Source organism: Heptranchias perlo, chromosome 7 (genome assembly GCF_035084215.1).
Source record: "Heptranchias perlo isolate sHepPer1 chromosome 7, sHepPer1.hap1, whole genome shotgun sequence".
In the NCBI taxonomy this organism is placed as follows: domain Eukaryota; kingdom Metazoa; phylum Chordata; class Chondrichthyes; order Hexanchiformes; family Hexanchidae; genus Heptranchias; species Heptranchias perlo.
Window position 1 is genome coordinate 91,001,751 of NC_090331.1, and position 17,466 is coordinate 91,019,216.

The 17,466-nt window shown below is 46.0% G+C and overlaps 1 protein-coding gene across 1 annotated transcript in view; it reads left to right on the forward strand.

Annotated features, from left to right (window-relative positions):
- The window catches only part of LOC137323405 (melanoregulin-like), a 78,482-nt gene that overhangs the window by 51,100 nt on the left and 9,916 nt on the right, over positions 1–17,466 (forward strand). Inside the window, exon 2 of the mRNA XM_067986884.1 lies at positions 16,126–16,288. Within this exon, the coding sequence (XP_067842985.1) occupies positions 16,126–16,288 (163 nt within the window). The remainder of the gene's footprint in view (positions 1–16,125; positions 16,289–17,466) is intronic.

A 17,466-nucleotide genomic window follows, 5' to 3' on the forward strand; every position in this document is an offset into this window, starting at 1 on the left:
AGTGAGAGAGCAGGGTATTGATATTGTTTATAGTGGAGTGAGAGAGCGGGGTATTGATATTGTTTATAGTGGAGTGAGAGAGCGGGGTATTGATATTGTTTATAGTGGAGTGAGAGAGCGGGGTATTGATATTGTTTATAGTGGAGTGAGAGAGCGGGACATTGATATTGTTTATAGTGGAGTGAGAGAGCGGGGTATTGATATTGTTTATAGTGGAGTGAGAGAGCGAGGTATTGATATTGTTTATAGTGGAGTGAGAGAGCGGGGTATTGATATTGTTTATAGTGGAGTGAGAGAGCGAGGTATTGATATTGTTTATAGTGGAGTGAGAGAGCGGGGTATTGATATTGTTTAGAGTGGAGTGAGAGAGCGGGGTATTGATATTGTTTAGAGTGGAGTGAGAGAGCGGGGTATTGATATTGTTTATAGTGGAGTGAGAGAGCGGGGTATTGATATTGTTTAGAGTGGAGTGAGAGAGCGGGGTATTGATATTGTTTATAGTGGAGTGAGAGAGCGGGGTATTGATATTGTTTATAGTGGAGTGAGAGAGCGGGGTATTGATATTGTTTATAGTGGAGTGAGAGAGCGGGGTATTGATATTGTTTATAGTGGAGTGAGAGAGCGAGGTATTGATATTGTTTATAGTGGAGTGAGAGAGCGGGGTATTGATATTGTTTGTAGTGGAGTGAGAGAGCGGGGTATTGATATTGTTTATAGTGGAGTGAGAGAGCGAGGTATTGATATTGTTTATAGTGGAGTGAGAGAGCGGGGTATTGATATTGTTTATAGTGGAGTGAGAGAGCGGGGTATTGATATTGTTTATAGTGGAGTGAGAGAGCGGGGTATTGATATTGTTTATAGTGGAGTGAGAGAGCGGGGTATTGATATTGTTTAGAGTGGAGTGAGAGAGCGAGGTATTGATATTGTTTATAGTGGAGTGAGAGAGCGGGGTATTGATATTGTTTAGAGTGGAGTGAGAGAGCGGGGTATTGATATTGTTTATAGTGGAGTGAGAGAGCGGGGTATTGATATTGTTTAGAGTGGAGTGAGAGAGCGGGGTATTGATATTGTTTAGAGTGGAGTGAGAGAGCGAGGTATTGATATTGTTTATAGTGGAGTGAGAGAGCGGGGTATTGATATTGTTTAGAGTGGAGTGAGAGAGCGAGGTATTGATATTGTTTAAAGTGGAGTGAGAGAGCGGGGTATTGATATTGTTTAGAGTGGAGTGAGAGAGCGGGGTATTGATATTGTTTATAGTGGAGTGAGAGAGCGGGGTATTGATATTGTTTATAGTGGAGTGAGAGAGTGGGGTATTGATATTGTTCATAGTGGAGTGAGAGAGCGGGGTATTGATATTGTTTATAGTGGAGTGAGAGAGCGAGGTATTGATATTGTTTATAGTGGAGTGAGAGAGCGGGGTATTGATATTGTTTATAGTGGAGTGAGAGAGCGGGGTATTGATATTGTTTATAGTGGAGTGAGAGAGCGGGGTATTGATATTGTTTATAGTGGAGTGAGAGAAAGGGGTTTTGATGATATTGCTTATCGTGAGCTGAATTCACTAACATCAGGAAGGGAGGGTTGTCCACTGAGGCACAGCAACACTGGTAAGTCACTGTGTCCCACATGGGCACCTTGAAGTTGATATCTTGGATGCGGCTGCTAAAAGGATGGGTCCATACGAGAAGATGAGCCCCCATTTGAGCACCGTAGACTTCGAGGTGACCTGATAGTGATCTATAAAATAATTAAAGGACTGGATTGAGTCCCTAATGATCCATTTTTCCAGTTGAACAGGTTGGCATGGACCAGGGGACACGAGTTTAAACTATGGAAGTGTAGGATATTGGGTGTTTCTTCTTTTCCCAGAGAGTAGTGAGCCGCTGGTGTGGTGGGTCACGACTCTCTGCCTTTCAGGGGGAACTGGACCAGTTCCTGAATGGGGCAGAGATTGCATCATATAGAAAGTAAGAGCCTTTCTAGATAACACTAGGTCCATGTGATCTCCTGGAATTTTACAAAGTATTTATTTCCCTTATTGGCCCTGTGGTTTTTCCCATTTTTTGCCTCTCCAGAAGATCACATGATCGCAGGGTAGGGTGGGGAAGGGAGGAAGTGTTCAGTCATGATGCTCTGGCCATCATGATGTGGGGCTGGCTTGATGAACCAAATGGCCTTTTCCTGCCCGTCAATTTTGTATGTTCGTATGTAATGTGCATCGCTAAGTAATTCAACAGTGAGGAGACAAAAATCAGCAGGGAAATTCCCAGAGGGATGAACCTATCTGATAAGTCCCACTATCTTGAAATGGAATTTCCAGCCTGCAATGTTATTTCAATTTCCGGATTATTATGAACTCTTTGGTTCTGCGCACATTTCCTCTTCACATTCTCTCCAAGGCGCTGACCCCTGGGCTGTGATCCCACCAGCACTGGTTATTCTCCAGTCCCTCACTCAAGGGAGTATGGACACTGAACATTGGCGAGCTATTCACCATGCTGTTTAATACACCCGGGCCCAGTCCCATCCTCACCCTATATCCGTGCCTACACTTCCAGCAGAGGTCGCAGAATAGCGAACCTTAGTGATTTTACCCTTCCCCATCTGAGGAGCAGTCAGACCAATGATAATGGTCCTATCACTGGCCCAAAGTCAGCCAAGCAACACAGACTGGGGTTGTAACCTGGTACTTTCACAGCCGAAAACGCTCAGCTAGGCAGTAGGTCATCTGACTGGACCTTTCTAGGGAGCTCTGTACCGATGTCCAGTGTTGCTTCATAACATTCATCATTAGGAATGTACAGGACTTTTCCATCCATCTTGACTGACCCGTGAATTCTCGGTTAACGTGAGCCTTGATATAGCTTGATACAAGGAAGTTATGCTACACCTTTATAAATCGCTGGTTTGGCCTCAGCTAGAGTATTGTGTCCAATTCTGGGCACCGCACTTTAGTTAGGATGTCAAGGCTTTGGAGAGGGTGCAGAGGAGATTTATAGAATCATGGAATGATACTGCACAGAAGGAGGCCATTCGGCCCATTGTGCCTGTACCAGCTCTTTGAACGAAAGAGCTACCCTGCTTTTTCCCCATAGTCCTGTAAATTTTTCCCCTTCAAGTATTTATCCAATTCCCTTTTGAAAGTTATTAATGAATCTGCTTCCACCGCCCTTTTAGGCAGTGCATTCCAGATCATAACAACTTTCTGCACAAAAAAATGTTTCCTCATGTCGCCTCTGGTTCTTTTGCCAATCACCTTAAATCTGTGTCCTCTGGTTACCGACCCTTCTGCCACTGGAAACAGTTTCTCCTTATTTACTCTATCAAAACCCTTTATGATTTTGAACGCCTCAATTAAATCTCCCCTTAACCTTCTCCGCAATACGGAGAACAGCCCCCGTCCCATGATCTAATCTAATTTTAAATATTAAAGGGGAACTACATTAGTACTTCGAGGCCATCAAGGAGGATTGTGAGGGGGGAGGAGAGGGGGAAAGGCCAATAGAAATGCTGATGCAACAAGAGGGATCAAAGAAAGTTTTAAACAAGTCTATTGAAGGAGTAGGTGAAATAACTTCTTATATCTCAACCCTAGTGACCTGATCACATTGCTTCATGTCATTCACAGGTTGATATATTATTATTGATATATACTCCTGCTGCCACATTAGTTATAAATAATATAAAACAGCAGATGAGCCAGAAGAGGGTATCAGCTAAAATATGGAGTATGGAGTCTAAGGAATGCCTGGGTTAAGTCCCTGATCATTTCAAGTCTGCCCCAAGATCAGAGCGTGGAAGGCATATTCTGACTGCAGACAAGGTTTTTTCAGTCGTATTGGGCTGCCAATTCATGACAAATGAGCATAGTTGGAGATCAGTACTTAATATGTATGTGCCGTATGTTACAACACGGAAACAGGCCATTCGGCCCAACCAGTCTGTGTTGGTATTTACTCTCCACACAGGCAAATAGTCCTAATCCCATTTCCCTTCCTGTCCCCATATCCCTTCAACCCCCTTTTCCTTCATCCACCTCACCAATCTAATCTTGAATATTGACATAGTTCCTGCCTCAACCAGTAACCCTGGAAGTGAATTTCACAGCCTCACAACTCTCTATAAAGAAGTTTCTCCTGCCCTCTGTTCTAAATCTTTTCCATTTAATCTGGTATTTAAAGCCCCTCGATCTAGGCCCCTCCATTACTGGAAACAGTCTGCTCTGACCTACTCTGTCCCACCCTTTCATAATTTTAAACACTTCTATCATACCTCTCCTTAATCTGCGTTGTTCTAACAAAATAGCCCCACTTTTCCAAGTCTTTCTTTATATTTGTATTTCCTCATACACTCCCCACCGCTTAAAACATCCATATTTAAAACAGGAAGTTGCTTATATCAGCCAAAAGGCAATAACCAATATCCATTTGCATTAACATCAATTTTGAAGTTGCCGGTTATAGTGTTTTTTTTTTATTCGTTCACGGGATGTGGGCGTCGCTGGCAAGGCCGGCATTTATTGCCCATCCCTAGCGAGATTTTACAACTGAGTGGCTTGCTAGGCCATTTCAGAGGGCAATTAAGAATCAACCACATTGCTGTGGGTCTGGAGTCACATATAGGCCAGACCGGGTAAGGACGGCAGGTTTCCTTCCCTAAAGGACATTAGTGAACCAGATGGGTTTTTACGACAATCTGGTAGTTTCATGGCCATCATTACTGATACTAGTATTTTAATTCCAGATTTTTTTATTTATTTAATTAATTGAATTTTAAATTCGCCAGCCGCCGTGGCGGGATTTGAACTCATGACTCTGGATTTTAGTCCAGGCCTCTGGATTACTAGCCCAGTAACATAACCACTACGCTACCGTACCCATCGTGTCTTAAGTACTCTGTTCATTTCAGGCCGAAACAGCTGCATTAAGGGTCTCTGACAATTTAACACATTGTTATCTTTCTTCTTCACACCAATCATTGTGGAACTTTATTACAATGAAACTCAAGATTATATCGAATTAAATTAGGTGGATTCTGCGAATTGCAGGATTGAAATTTAACCAGTTCATTCAATAGTTTCTTTATTGAGGAATCTCCATCACTCAACGCTAACCCATGGGCGGTATAATTTCTTAATTAGTCTTGTTCCAATTAAATTTTAGGGCAATTTTGAAGCAACTGGAGAGTATTCCTTTAACTGAGGGACGTTACAATAGCCCATTTGTGGTTAGTGAGATGTGACCCAGGTCAGGCTGTGAATGATGAAAGGCACAGTGAGGTGAAAAGGAGGCGGTGTCACTGAGCAACAAATGGTTCTGAAAATCTGTGATAGGATTGTGCCTGTGGACCTAGTCACCGACCATTCCATATTTACAGCTGGTCGCAGACAATCTACTCCTTGCGAGAGAGAGAGTGCGAGAGAGAGAGTGCGAGAGAGAGAGTGCGAGAGAGAGAGTGCGAGAGAGTTTGAGTTGTTTCAGTGTGCGGTGTTACCCATATTACAGCGCTATCCCGTTATACTGGCCGTCGCGTATAACAAGCATTGCTTGCTTGCACAAGCGTGCCCAGTATAAGCAGTGGGGACTGCACCAGGCACCATCCCAGCGAGGAATCTGTGCTGCACCCTCTCTAAAGCCTCAATATCCTTCCTACAGTGTGGAGCCCAATACTGCACACAGTACTCTAACTGAGGTCTTATTAAGGCTTTATATAGGTGTGACAGTCAGGCAGATCTTCGATACCCCAGGTACCAGAAGGACTGGTGATTTTACTCAGTCCTCAGTATTGCTTGTTTTTTACATTAACATTTCACGTATACTTCATTCCACATTCTGAAACAAGTGGCCTCAATGTAGCTTGTGGATGTGGATTAATCCAGCTCACAACAACCGTGCAATCATCTGTTCTGCTGCCATGGACATGTTCGCTCTCCTTCATTACGTATGCAGTACAGTAGCAATGTCTCCCTTGAGTAGCTGAACCAAACAGACCAGACAGCCCCAGGTTCAATCCCTGCTTGGTGCTGAGTTAGCTAACCTCAGCTAGAGCAGCAGTTGCAACTGGTCTCATCGCTGTCGAGTTAGAGAAGGGGAAATTCAGCTCGGGCCCAAGTTTCCTGGTCCTGATTGGTAGGATCAGATCAGTGTGATGACCCACTGGTTGAATAGCCTGCGGATTCCGTCAAGGCTCACGCATCACTCAATAATAGCCACTTGACTGAGATACCAGAATGCAGCCGTCACCCGTGGAACCGTAACCCAGCAATGAGTCAACACCTTCAGAGGGGAGAGGAGGAAGGGCAGTGGAGAGGAGTGGAGTGAGAATAGAGGCTGGGAGGGGGAGAGGGGAGAGAAAACGGGCAGAGAAAATGTGTGAGGGTAAAGCAAGGATCAATTGTCCAAAAATAATAATCAGTTGTGTGTAATGCAAGCAGCCCTGCTTTATATTGGCTGCCTGCTGTTTGCAATTAGCATTTGGCATTCATTTAGCCTCGTAATTTCATGGAGCCATAATGTTGGCCCGATTATTTTTTTGTAAATGATTCATTCCTATTGCTATCCATTAAGAATAGATTTAGGGCGTGACCCTCCTCATTATATGGTTTTGGCTTTCCATATCATGGATTGCATTGTTCTGCCAATAAGATAACACCAAAGATCCACGATGTTCACAAAGCTTTTTCCCCCCCCCTAACTGGTTGTGTGGGTGGTGAGGGGTAAAGGTCCAGGCCAATGAGATCAGATTTCTAGTCAAAGGACTCTAGGGCATGTGATCAATATCAGGGTACCTCAGGAGAATGTGTGTCAATGGGGCGGAAGATTTGGGAACAGTTAGCGAATGGATTTGGCAAGAATGGAGTGCAAGATGTCATATGAGAACAATTGTGGGAATTGGAATCTGGAACAACTTCGAGGCAGGCGGGTGAGACCACTGAAGGATCGAGTTCTGGGACGATTTACACACTGAGGTGAGGACTGGCTAAAGATAAGGAAGCCCAGTGCAGTAAAATGAGGGAAAGAGGAGCATGATCACAATGGGAGGAAAGGTAACTCATCATGAGGGAAAGAGTAACTTGGTCATAATGGGGGAAAGATTAACTTGGTCACAATGGGGAAAGAGTAACCAGTTCACAATGGGGGAAAGTGTAACTGGGTCACAATGGGGGAAAGAATAACTGGGTCACAATGGGGGAAGGAGTAACTGGGTCACAATGGGGGAAAGAGTAACTAGTTCACAATGGGGGAGAGAGTAACTGGGTCACAATGGGGGAAAGAGGAACTAGTTCACAATGGGGGAAAGTGTAACTGGGTCACAATGGGGGAAAGAATAACTGAGTCACAATGGGGGAAGGAGTAACTGGGTCACAATGGGGGAAAGAGTAACTAGTTCACAATGGGGGAGAGAGTAACTGGGTCACAATGGGGGAAAGAGTAACTAGTTCACAATGGGGGAGAGAGTAACTGGGTCACCAACGGGGGAAAGAGTAACTGGGTCACCAACGGGGGAAAGAGTAACAGGGTCACCAACGGGGGAAAGAGTAACTGGGTCACAATGGGGGAAAGAGTAACTAGTTCACAATGGGGGAAAGAGTAACTGGGTCACAATGGGGGAAAGAGTAACTAGTTCACAATGGGGGAGAGAGTAACTGGGTCACAATGGGGGAGAGAGTAACTGAGTCACCAACGGGGGAAAGAGTAATTGGGTCATCAATGGGGGAAAGAGTAACTGGGTCACAATGGGGGAAAGAGTAACTGGGTCACAAAGGTGGAAAGAGTAACTGGGTCACAAAGGTGGAAAGAGTAACTGGGTCACAATGGGGGAAAGAGTAACTGGGTCACAATGGTGGAAAGAGTAACTGGGTCACCAACGGGGGAAAGAGTAACTGGGTCACAACGGGGGGAAAGAGTAACTGGGTCACAACGGGGGAAAGAGTAACTGGGTCACAATGGTGGAAAGAGTAACTGGGTCACAAAGGTGGAAAGAGTAACTGGGTCACCAACGGGGGAAAGAGTAACTGGGTCACAAAGGTGGAAAGAGTAACTGGGTCACAACGGTGGAAAGAGTAACTGGGTCACAACGGGGGGAAAGAGTAACTGGGTCACAACGGTGGAAAGAGTAACTGGGTCACAACGGTGGAAAGAGTAACTGGGTCACAGCGGTGGAAAGAGTAACTGGGTCACAATGGGGGGAAAGAGTAACTGGGTCACAACGGTGGAAAGAGTAACTGGGTCACAACGGTGGAAAGAGTAACTGGGTCACAACGGTGGAAAGAGTAACTGGGTCACAACGGTGGAAAGAGTAACTGGGTCACAATGGGGGAAAAGAGTAACTGGGTCACAATGGGGGAAAAGAGTAACTGGGTCACAACGGTGGAAAGAGTAACTGGGTCACAACGGTGGAAAGAGTAACTGGGTCACAATGGGGGAAAAGAGTAACTGGGTCACAACGGTGGAAAGAGTAACTGGGTCACAACGGTGGAAAGAGTAACTGGGTCACAAAGGTGGAAAGAGTAACTGGGTCACAACGGTGGAAAGAGTAACTGGGTCACAACGGTGGAAAGAGTAACTGGGTCACAATGGTGGAAAGAGTAACTGGGTCACAAAGGTGGAAAGAGTAACTGGGTCACAATGGGGGGAAAGAGTAACTGGGTCACAATGGGGGAAAGAGTAACTGGGTCACAATGGGGGGAAAGAGTAACTGGGTCACAACGGGGGGAAAGAGTAACTGGGTCACAACGGGGGGAAAGAGTAACTGGGTCACAACGGGGGAAAAGAGTAACTGGATCACAATGGGGGGAAAGAGTAACTGGGTCACAATGGGGGGAAAGAGTAACTGGGTCACAACGGGGGAAAAGAGTAACTGGGTCACAACGGGGGGAAAGAGTAACTGGGTCACAATGGGGGGAAAGAGTAACTGGGTCACAATGGGGGGAAAGAGTAACTGGGTCACAATGGGGGGAAAGAGTAACTGGGTCACAATGGGGGGAAAGAGTAACTGGGTCACAACGGGGGAAAGAGTAACTGGGTCACAAAGGTGGAAAGAGTAACTGGGTCACAATGGGGGAAAGAGTAACTGGGTCACAATGGGGGGAAAGAGTAACTGGGTCACAAAGGTGGAAAGAGTAACTGGGTCACAAAGGTGGAAAGAGTAACTGGGTCACAATGGGGGAAAGAGTAACTGGGTCACAACGGGGGAAAGAGTAACTGGGTCACAAAGGTGGAAAGAGTAACTGGGTCACAACGGGGGAAAGAGTAACTGGGTCACAAAGGTGGAAAGAGTAACTGGGTCACAATGGGGGAAAGAGTAACTGGGTCACAATGGGGGAAAGAGTAACTGGGTCACAACGGTGGAAAGAGTAACTGGGTCACAATGGTGGAAAGAGTAACTGGGTCACCAACGGGGGAAAGAGTAACTGGGTCACAACGGGGGAAAGAGTAACTGGGTCACCAACGGGGGAAAGAGTAACTGGGTCACAAAGGTGGAAAGAGTAACTGGGTCACAACGGGGGGAAAGAGTAACTGGGTCACAATGGGGTAAAGAGTAACTGGGTCACAACGGGGGGAAAGAGTAACTGGGTCACAACGGGGGGAAAGAGTAACTGGGTCACAACGGGGGGAAAGAGTAACTGGGTCACCAACGGGGGAAAGAGTAACTGGGTCACAATGGGGGAAAGAGTAACTGGGTCACAACGGGGGGAAAGAGTAACTGGGTCACAACGGGGGGAAAGAGTAACTGGGTCACAATGGGGGGAAAGAGTAACTGGGTCACCAACGGGGGAAAGAGTAACTGGGTCACCAACGGGGGAAAGAGTAACTGGGTCACTTTGTGGGTTTTGAGGAAGTTGGTCTATTCTTTAAATCACCCTTTAAGAGACATTGTCTTCAGTGTCATCAACCCAAATAAAATATATCTAACAAAGGTGGCTCCTTTTTTTAGGAGGCAAAAGCAATAATCACCCAAATCATACCAAAGAAAGTAAACTTATCAAATTAAATCATAATATTATTGTCACTATCGACTGCACATTACAGTGCCCACCGATCGCGAAAAGCCGCAAGCATCTTGGTGGACTTTGTGTGCTCCCGGACGCGGAGAATGCCGCGGAAGAGAGAGAGAGAGAGAGAGACAGTCGGAGCGAACCCACCCACCGGCTGCATCCAGCCTGGATCTGCAGGTGGCTTCCTTGGCGCGGCCCAGGAGCAGACCAACCAGGAGCTTCTCCGACTTCTCCACCCCCCCTCTGCACCGCTCGGCCAAAGATCAGGAGCTTGGGAATGAAGTGCAGCTAGAAATTGCGGAGCAGCCCTTTCAAATAATGGAACGGGGCTGGAACCTCTCACACTCCAAGTACACATGAAACACCGACTCATCGAGGCCGCAGAAGTTTCAGGCGGCCTGGGAGTCTGTGAAGTGGCTTAGGAAAAGGTTGGTCTCCACTGCTCCCTGCAACACTCTCCACCCCAGATCTCCAATGGTGCAGGGGAGGACTTCTGCATAGAGAGCCCTCCATTGGGGTCCCCTGCCTCCTCCGCAAGATGGGAGGCGTGTCCAGGTGGAAGACGAGGGTGAGGAAGTGGAGAGTGTGTAGGAGCAGCCCGTACAGGAAACCCCCTCTGCGCAGAGTGGAATGGCACGGAGGGGATTTCCAAGAGACGGCTCAAGTTGTAAGGCATCGGTTCCCGAGAGAGGTTTCAGGGCCTCCTGCGATGAGAAATTCCATCTGAGCAGATGGGATCGCCCCACATACTCGAGCCTCCTCGATACACCGAGTGAAGTCCGGGCTGAGTGCGACTTGTAACGCCTGGATGGCTTTGGCCGCAGACCGAACGTGGCGCCAGGACACCCTGTGTGCCAATGTCTCTGCCGACATCCAGCCTGCTCCTGCGCCATCCAGCGCGTCCCGGACTCTGGTTATCTTGACGGCCCGGGCTCGCCGCTCTGCCAGCCACGTGTGGCCGAAGCTGACCACGCAGAGATGAGGGTTCCTGAGCAGCGGCTCCCCTAGGATGGCCACCGCCCCGATGGGGGAGATCTCCGGCTGGAGGCAGCCATGTTCCAGACCCTGATCAGATCCTGGTAAAAGACAGGCAGCTCCTGCAAGGACTCCCGGCCGCCCGGCAACGTGACGAACAGGAGCTGCGTGTCGCAGGAACTATGTCACATTGCTGAAAAGAAGGGTTGAGAGGGTTGTCCTATGAGGAGAGATTGGGCCTGGAGTTTAGAAGGATGAGAGGTGATTTCGTTGAAATAGATAAGATTCTGAGAAGGCTTGACAGGGTAGATGCTGAGAGGTTGTTTCCCCTGGCTGGAGAGTCTAGAACTAGGGGGCATAGTCTTAGGACAAGGGGTCGGCCATTTAGGACTGAGATGAGGAGAAATTTCTTCACTCAGAGGGTTGTGAATATTTGGAATTCTCTACCCCAGAGGGCCGTCAATGCTCAGTTATTGAGTAATTCAAGGCTGAGATCGATAGATTTTTGGACTGTAAGGGAATGAAGGGATATGGGGATTGGGCGGGAAAGTGGAGTTGAGGTCGAAGATCAGCCATGATCTGATTGAATGGCGGAGCAGGCTCGAGGGGCCCTATGGCCTACTCCTGCTCCTATTTCTTATGTTCTTATGTAAGGGCTATATCATAAGAGGAGCTTGGTTGCAATTAGGTGTGGCGCCCCAAATGTTTATACTGTAGATAAATTTGTAGCTGCACCAAGCTGGGAAGAACCGTGATCTGAGAAACGATGGCCAAGGTCTTACAAAGAGAGATCAACAGAGTTTGTAACTGGGCTGACCAGTGGCAAACAAAGTTTAATATGTACAAATTCAACACAGTCCCACCACTTACACCATCCCCGCTTATCACCCACAGCCACCACATCGGGCAAATTCCGCTGATCATCTGCCATTACCATAGACGTCAATTACAAAGGCGTAACCGTATTAAGTGGGCCGACTATTGCGGGCAGTTCAAGCAGCTTCTGCCCACTGCCCTTCATCCTGCAGCACCGTTTCAAAGTACATTGATTAAAAAAGGGGAATCTGGCTGAGTATCTTCATTAGAGAACTCGAGACTTTCAGACCAACTGCACTCAGCAAATATATTTCCTTCTTTGAATCACCCCCTTATTAAACGTTAATTTTTGTAAGACATTCACAAACGTGGCAGCAATGGTTCAGGAAATAGGCAGAACTGTAACTATTAGAGAAGCTGGGGGATTTTTTTTTTGCTGGTCTAAATGTATTTTTTATTGAATCTGATACCCTCCAAGAAAAGCAAAAGGCAACTCTTTCACCAATTAAGATCAGCACAATGGTGAATCGGACTGGAATTAACCGTGGCTTTTGTGTCGAAGTTGCCTGCACTTGTCACAATACTCTCTGCTGGCCCAAAGGCTGTTAAAAAGGCATATGGGATCCTAGGCTTTATAAAAGCAAGGAAGTTATAGTAAACCTTTATAAAACACTGGTTAGACCTCAGCTGGAGTATTGTGTTCAATTCTGGGCACCACACTTTAGGAAGGATGTCAAGGCCTTGGAGAGGGTGCAGAGGAGATTTACCAGAATGGTACCAGGGATGAGGGACTTCAGTTATGTGGCGAGACTGGAGAAGCTGGGATTGTTCTCCTCAGAGCAGAGAAGGTTAAGGGGAGATTTAATAGAGGTGTTCAAAATTATGAGGGGTTTTGGTAGAGCAGATAGGGAGAAACTGTTTCTACTGGCAGAAGGGTCGGTAACCAGAGGTCACAGATTTAAGATAATTGGGAAAAGATCAAGGGGGGGGGAGATGAGAATTTTTTTTTTAGGCAGTGAATTGTAATGATCTGGAATGCACTGTCTGAAAGGGCGGTGGAAGCAGATTCAATAGTAACTTTCAAAAGGGAATTGGATAAATCCTTGAAAAGGAGAAATTTGCAGGGCTGCGGAGAAAGAGCAGGGGAGTGGGACTGATCAGATAGCTCTTTCAAATAGCCAGCACAGGCACTATGGGCTGAATGGCCTCCTGTGTTGTATGATTCTATGATTCAAAGAGTTTGGCGATATTCCTTACACTTGCAATAACGTCTTATTAAAAGTGGTGGATCTGGCATTATCTTGGGAGCCCACCTGTCTGAACATCTGTCAAGTGTTACACCAGCCATCGCGAATAACAAGCAAATCACGTTCGCACAAATGCGCCTGCTATTAGTGGTGAGCACTGTAGCTGCAGTTCTGGTTGCAGTGACTTCAGAGGCCATCCAGGCCAGAGGCAATGCGTAGGAGAGCAACGATGCTCAACTCCAGTATCAGAGGGAAGAGCTATGAGAAGTGAGTTGATAAGCTCGAAAAGAGGCATCTCAGAGTGGATCTTCGATAAGATACGTAACAGGATAGAGAGAGTAAACAATACTTTCAGATATCTCAGAGCAGAAGGACAAGAGGGCACAGGTTTGGGATTGCGATGGCCTAATCTAGGATAGATGTTACAATGCATTTCTTTACACTTAAGGTGGTCAGTTGGTGCCAGGAAGAGTGGTTGAGGCAATGACACTGGTCTCATTTAAGAAACAAATAGATGCCCTAATGATAAGATGGCAGGGTTGGTATTTTGTAAGAATGAGATTAAGTGGGCCAAGGGGACATTCTTCATCCAAACCTATCTTGTGATCATTTGAGGCCTGCTCGTTGGGGCATGATAAGAGAGAATGAGGGCCAGACACGAAAGAAGAAGCAGAGCATGATTTATAGGGTTGGAAAATCACGGGCAGCGATCCCACAATTTCCTGATACGAGGTACCTGCCCACAGGAGAAGGACTCGGATTATTTATCCTTATTATCTGACTTGGAGAATGTTACAATACTCCATTCGTATGTTTGCACCCACAGCAACAACTTGCATTTATATAGCGCCTTTAACATGGTAAAACATCCCAAGGCGCTTCACAGGAGCGATTATCAGACAAAATTTGACACCAAGCCACATAAGGAGATATTAGGACAGGTGACCAAAAGCTTGGTCAAAGAGGTACATAGATACATATAGTTACAGCACAGAAACAGGCCATTCGGCCCAACTGGTCAATGGCGGCATTTATGCTCCACACGAGCCTTCTCCCTCCCTACATTATTTACCAATATCAGCATAACCTTCTATTCCTTTCTCCCTCATGTGTTTATCTAGCTTCCCCTTTAAATGCATCTATGCTATTCGCCTCAACCACTCCATGTGGTAGCGAGTTCCACATTCTCACCACTCTCTGGGTAAAGAGTTTTCTCCTGAATTCCCTATTGGATTTGTTAGTGACTACCTTATAATTATGACCTCTAGTTTTGGATTCCCCCACACGTGGAAACAATGGGCCAGAAATCGCTCCCGGAATAACAGAGGAGCTCAACAGCGCTCTCCGTTTTTAGTGGTGAATTGAAGGAGCAAGTTCCCGTGTTTGCACATGTGCAGTGAAACGTGGAAATCCGGAACTTGCTCCTAGTGGTTTGCTGGCGATATGAGAGCTTCGAATTAAAGGGACATCATATGCTGCAATCAGAGAAATCATTGAAAAAGCACCAACTTGCTTATCTGCCCAGCTGGAAAGTAACTAATTACATCACGCTTAAAGATATCAGGTTTAAACTAAGTTTTAACAGCGTCATAAGTCTTAATGACTGCCAAACAACTAAAGATTAACTTTTAAAAATGTGGAATCTCATATTATTCCTTATTTTAATAATTTTTGGTTATTAAAAAAAAATTTAATTTAAAAAAAAATTAAAATTTTAATTTTACTTTTCCCTTCTGTCTCCTTTATTTAATTCAATTATTTCTTTGGCTTTTTAGACAAAAATGTAAAATTTTGATTTACAATGACATTCAGAATACAACTTTAAATGAATGAAGTCTGCCCTCCTGCCTGAGCAATGCAGCCTGAATCAGTGGGCGGGACTTCTCTTCCTGACAGATTTTGTGGGTGTGTCTTCCCCTCACTGACTTTTCCAGCCGTGCAGCAACTCACGCTGCTCAGAGGCTGGGTTGATAGCGCACATTTTGTTTAAAGTTCAAATTCAAGCAATTCGATGGCACAGAGCCCGCACTAAGTAAATTAGTTAATTTAATTCGCAGGGGCAGTATTGACCATCGCCTCACCGCTCTGAACGATTTCTGGCTTATCTTCTCTACGTCTGCCCTATCAAACGCTTTCATTATCTTAGAAACCTCTATCAGGTCACCCCTCAGTCTTCTCTTTTCTGAAGAAAAGAGTCCCAGCCTGTTCAGCCTTTCCTGACAAATCTATCCCCTCAGTTCTGGTATCATCCCTGTGAATCTTTTTTTGCACCCTCTCCAATGCCTCTATATCCTTTTTTATAATATGGAGACCCGATGTCTTAGTTTGTTTATTACACCCCACGCAAGGGTGTTCATTACTCACTTCTGTAACCTTCAAACCCTTACCTCGTCCAATGTCCTTTACAAAAGGAACTGATTTTCCAGCCACGCTCCCCAGCAGTCCTCCAGACACCTTGGTGTAATTAAATTCCATCTTCACTCCCTCCCCTGCTTGGCTGCAGCTGTGTGTCTGTCTGAAGCATGTTTTAACTTAACTTAACCCAAGTTATTCTAGCTTAATATCTGTATAATGTCAACTAGCATATTCCAATTAGTAATTTATATGTACCTATCCTTACAAGAACTTTTAAAAGGTCTGTTATCAGAGTGAACAAGTTGGTGTTTCAGCAGGTTGGATAACTGAGTTAATCCCTTCCCACACACAAAGCAGGTGAACGGCCTCTCCCCATTGTGAGTGCCTTGGTGTGCAGTGAGGTTGAGGTAGATTTTAAGGAGCGTCTTAAAGGCGGAGAGGTTTAGGGAGGGAATTCCAGAGGTTAGGGCCTAGACAGTTGAAGGCACGGCCGCCAATGGCAGGGCGATGGAAATCAGGGATGCACAAGAGACCAGAATTGGAGGAGCGCAGAGATCTCGGAGGGTTGTAGGGCTGGAGGAGGTGAAATAGGGAGAGGCGAGGACATGGAGGGATTTGAACACAAGGATGAGAATTTTAAATGCGAGGCTTTACTGGACCAGGAGGTGCAATGGAATACGACCAGACCTGTCGACATTGAGTCCTCACAAGGTACATGTTTCTTTTTACACACAGTGATTGCAGAAAGAAGTCAGTGTACAGCACGTTGGAAAGTCCCAGGGACTATGAAAGGAATTTATGGAGCTCACCATGTGACTCATCTCACACTCAAGCAGACGACGATCGGGAACTGTTTGATCTGCTTACGAAAAGAAAGCAAGCAGACAAAGACTCAGAGGTACGTGTGCTGCAGTAACCCTTTGTGCTTATCAACAGTAACTCGGGCACAACACTGAAAAAAACAATGGCTGGCTCTCAGCCAGCAAAGGATAACATCAGCCATTTAATAACTTTACATCAGGCACCCATCTCGTTCTTTTTTCTCTCTCTCCAGCTTCCTCCCTACCCTCCTCTCCCTTTCTCCCCCCTCCCCTCCTAAAAACACCAGCTCGTACTGGGGTGGGGGTCCATACAGTCACTGTTCTGTTTTATATAAGGTAACACACAGGTTGGAGTATGTCCCAAAGCTGTAAAGTATTGAGATGGGGCCATAAAAGAGGTCATCTCATGCTGTTTATCAGTGCTATCTCAACACCTTGATGTGTTACTGTCTCAGACTTCAGAGCAGAGTGTGTTATTCCATGATGTATATTAATCCAGATATCACTGCTGGAGATGGTAGTGGATAGGAACAGGGGGAGGCCATTCAGCCCCTCGAGCTTGTTCCCACCATTCAATTGGATGATGGCTGATCTGTATCTGTATGAACACTTACAGTGGCATTCCGCGGCTCACCACTTTAATGATGGTGCTATCGTATTTCAAATAAACAAGTTAACGCCCGCATTAAAATAGCATTGGGGGGCGGGGGGGGGTCATCCAAGAGCATTAAAGGGACAGTTTTTATGAATTAAGTTGATCTCTTGGGGTGGAGCCTTCCCCATCAGGAGTGTTAATCAGGACACTGGGAGACACGTTTCCCACAATTTTCTAAGGCCCCAAATTCTGCCCGAGCAAACGGCCTGTGATTTTTCCGATAATGTGCTTCCGATAGGGAGGCTGCACCCCGGGAGTGTGCGCTTATAATGCCGGCCGTTAAACATTCACTTGCAAATATCCCTGACAGTAAGTCTATGCTTTTATCCCTAATCAGTTGATCACTTCCTCCCATCTATGGTAACAGGCTGTTAGACTAGAAGTGATATCCAGATTTCCCCCCCCCCCCCTATCTTGTTCCCTTTCTCCTTGTGTGCTCCTATCTCATCTCTTTCCACTGTATTTGCTGGTTACATTTCATATAGGAACAGGAGGAGGCCATTCAGCCCCTCGAGCCTGTTCCACCATTCAATCCCATCCTACCAGTACTCATAATCTAGGCTCGCACATGGATACTTGGTCACTTGGACTTAGATGAGG